The sequence below is a fragment of the Cyprinodon variegatus genome, unplaced genomic scaffold (assembly GCF_000732505.1).
Source record: "Cyprinodon variegatus isolate N-32 unplaced genomic scaffold, C_variegatus-1.0 Scaffold8, whole genome shotgun sequence".
NCBI lineage: Eukaryota > Metazoa > Chordata > Actinopteri > Cyprinodontiformes > Cyprinodontidae > Cyprinodon > Cyprinodon variegatus.
The window spans coordinates 2,598,796-2,601,690 of record NW_015150461.1 but is presented as its reverse complement, the minus strand read 5'-3'; the positions used below and the strand labels follow the sequence as shown (position 1 = coordinate 2,601,690).

General features: G+C 39.9%; 1 protein-coding gene across 3 annotated transcripts in view; it reads right to left on the bottom strand.

Moving 5' to 3' along the window:
* Positions 1-194: 194 nt before the first annotated feature.
* The window catches only part of LOC107086445 (serine/threonine-protein phosphatase 2A 55 kDa regulatory subunit B beta isoform), a 116,583-nt gene continuing 113,882 nt past the window's right edge, over positions 195-2,895 (bottom strand). For 2 of the 3 annotated variants that reach the window (XM_015377392.1, XM_015377407.1), the window contains exon 10: positions 195-1,773. In XM_015377392.1, the coding sequence (XP_015232878.1) occupies positions 1,618-1,773 (156 nt within the window). In that variant the 3' untranslated portion in view covers positions 195-1,617. The remainder of the gene's footprint in view (positions 1,774-2,895) is intronic. The other variant, XM_015377399.1, reaches the window with a different exon arrangement.

The following is a 2,895-nucleotide window of genomic DNA, read 5'->3' as shown; positions in this document are numbered from 1 at the left end:
TAAAACTGTAACTGGAGCGTGTAACAAAAGTAATTTCCCTCTGGGATTATTAAAGTATTTCTGATTCTGATCACAATCGCTAAACCACTTCTTTTCCACAAGAGGGCGACGTTACACCAGAAGCTGAGCTGATCCTAGACAGAACATATAAATATAACTATGATCCATGTTTAATTCAGCAGAGAAGAGTCCAAACTAGCAGGCATTGAGCTGCAAATCTTTATTGTTTTTTTTTTATTCAAAGTAAGTCCATTAAGCATAAAGACTGCATGGTAATTCCTTGCATTGTGATACATTCTGAGCTATAAAAATTGGTTTGTTTCAGTTAGATGTGTCACAAAGAAGGGCAGTTTAGAAGATACCACTGTTAACAGACTCACACACAGATATTCCCTGATTTTACAGAGTCCAAGCCGATTTCTGTGAGACGACCCGCCGCTGCCCGTCATCGCCCGTCTTCCTCCAGAGAACGAACATGCAACAAGCTTTGGAACAATCTCATATAAAACCGATTAAGTCGACATCTTTTAGGGAGAAGAAGAAGAAGAAGAAAAAGCATTCATTGTGCTTGAAATGATCTGCAGATGTTGGACTGTCGAATCCGCATGCAAAAGAATCTAGAGCAGCACAGTGATGCCACCATATTCTAGTTTAAGTTTAAGTTCCAATCAAATTATCACCTATAAATCATTTTCAGCACTATGAAAACAAGGGAACATTTTGCAGACTTTTGACTGTTTTATTAAAAGGAAGAAAAAAAAACACTTCAAAGAAAAATGTGTTGCTTTAACTTTACTTTGAAAAAAAAAATGAGACAACGAACATCAATGTCTCCTCTTTGTCATTATTTGCAACACTTTCTCTCACTGAAGCTTTATTCATACTTTCATTGGTAAAGAAAGTTGAAAAAAACAAAAACCCTAAGATAACATTTAATTTAACACATTCACACAGTCCCTTCCCTCCCTCCCTCGTCCACTACATCAAAGCCCCCACATACCAAAAGAAGGCACCACAGCTTCTAAACAGACTCACCCACCAAGAAAAGGACTCGACAAAACCGACGTCTTTAAATGAAATTGGACTCATGGCGCCCGGTGGGGGGTTCATTCACATAAAAGAATAACAGAGGTCTCCAAAGAGACGCCCAAACCGGTGAGACTGGTGCAGCTTCTGGGGGTCAGGCATTAACAGTCTCCTCTTCGTCCAGGACCTCAATCAGAGGCTCAGGGGGTTCATCTCAAAGCATTATAGGGGGGGGGACTGGCGCTACATGAAGACGAGCCGGCTTCCCGTCTCTGTGCTCTTTTACTTCACCTATCCGCCTGTTTCTTTAGGGTCCAGAGGGCTGCTACATAACATCATTCATGCAACGATCCTTCGTGTTGCATAAACCCACAGGATTCAATCCCTCGGTTTTCCGCATGAATGAAACCAGAAGTTGTTTTCTAGAAATGCATCGGATCTGTTTCAGTGTTCAATTCCTTATAACACTTGACTCTTTTAAAATAGAGTCTGAGGATGGGGGAGGGGAGGGGAGGGGGGGTTAAGACAGGAGCCCCGCACGTCTGTGTGGGTCCAGAGTCAGTGGGGGGGGATGGGGGGCGGGCTGCCTTATTAGTTCACTTTGTCCTGGAAGATGTAGAGGTTGTTGGTGGCCGCTACGGCAATGATGTTCTCGTGCGGATGCCACGTGGTGTGGAGGATCTTCTTGCTGAAGTCCAGGCTGTCTACGCTGATCTCATCCTTCCGTCGTTTCCCACCGACGCAAACCTGAAAGCGCAGAGGGACACTCAGCTGTTTGACATTCCCTTTTTCAAGGTTCNGTATTTATTATTTCTACATCAGATTTGGCATTGAAGAAACAGCAATGATGTTTTTTTTTATTATTATATTTTTTCTGAACAACTAAAAAGAAATCACATTTTTAGGGGAGATATTATCAAGAATATACGGAAGAGGATTACGGCCACTGGAAAAAAAAAAAAGTTAACTGATTTTTAAATTTTATTTCAGTTTAATATGGGAAAAAAGTCAGAATTCTGACTTTAATCTCAGAATTTTGGATCTTAATGTAGATGGGCATCATGAAGGAAGAGATGTGGAGCACTCAGCTTCACTGACAAAGATGGGAGTTGTTTGAGGTGGCCAGTGACACATTGGTGGAAAATGGCGGAATTAGGCAACTTTTTACGTTGCCGAGGGGTCCCCTCATTAATGGAGGAGCAGAAGGTCATTAAAACAAGAGAGCTAGTCTCTAAAACAGACATGGCTATGGTTTAATGCTAACATGTTTGTTAGCTGTCAGAATTCTGGGAAGAAAGTCAGAATTCTGAGAAAAAAGTCAGAATTCTGACTTTTTCCCCATGTTAAACTGAAATAAAATTTAAAAATCAGTTAACTTTTTTTTTTTCCGTGGCCCTAATCCTCTTCCATAAGAAGCAGCTGCAACCCTCCATGACTGATATATATTAGATAGAACCATTAATTTAATAATTGCATTTAATCAACATTTGATTTTAAGGGTTCCTAAAATCTGCACATTTTAAACTGATTGTATTTAATCATCTGCAGCTGTCTAGAAAGCATCTAAAGTTTTTGGGTGATTACAGACTGGCATTAGGACCCTTAAATAATCCACCTTCATAAAAATCCTAGTTGTCACATGCAGAAAAATACCAGCAGATGGCGCTGTTTCCTTCAGTATTTCTGTCAGCCTCTGGTGAGCCTTCCTTATATGGAAAGTCATGAGGGCCACAATACAATAAATTAATCATTATAATTTAATTATTTAAATGCGTCTTTAATATATTTAAACTGGAAATAACCGAATTTAATGATTTTATGAAGGGAATATGATTATTTCATGGTTCTGTGCATGAGCACACAGTGAAT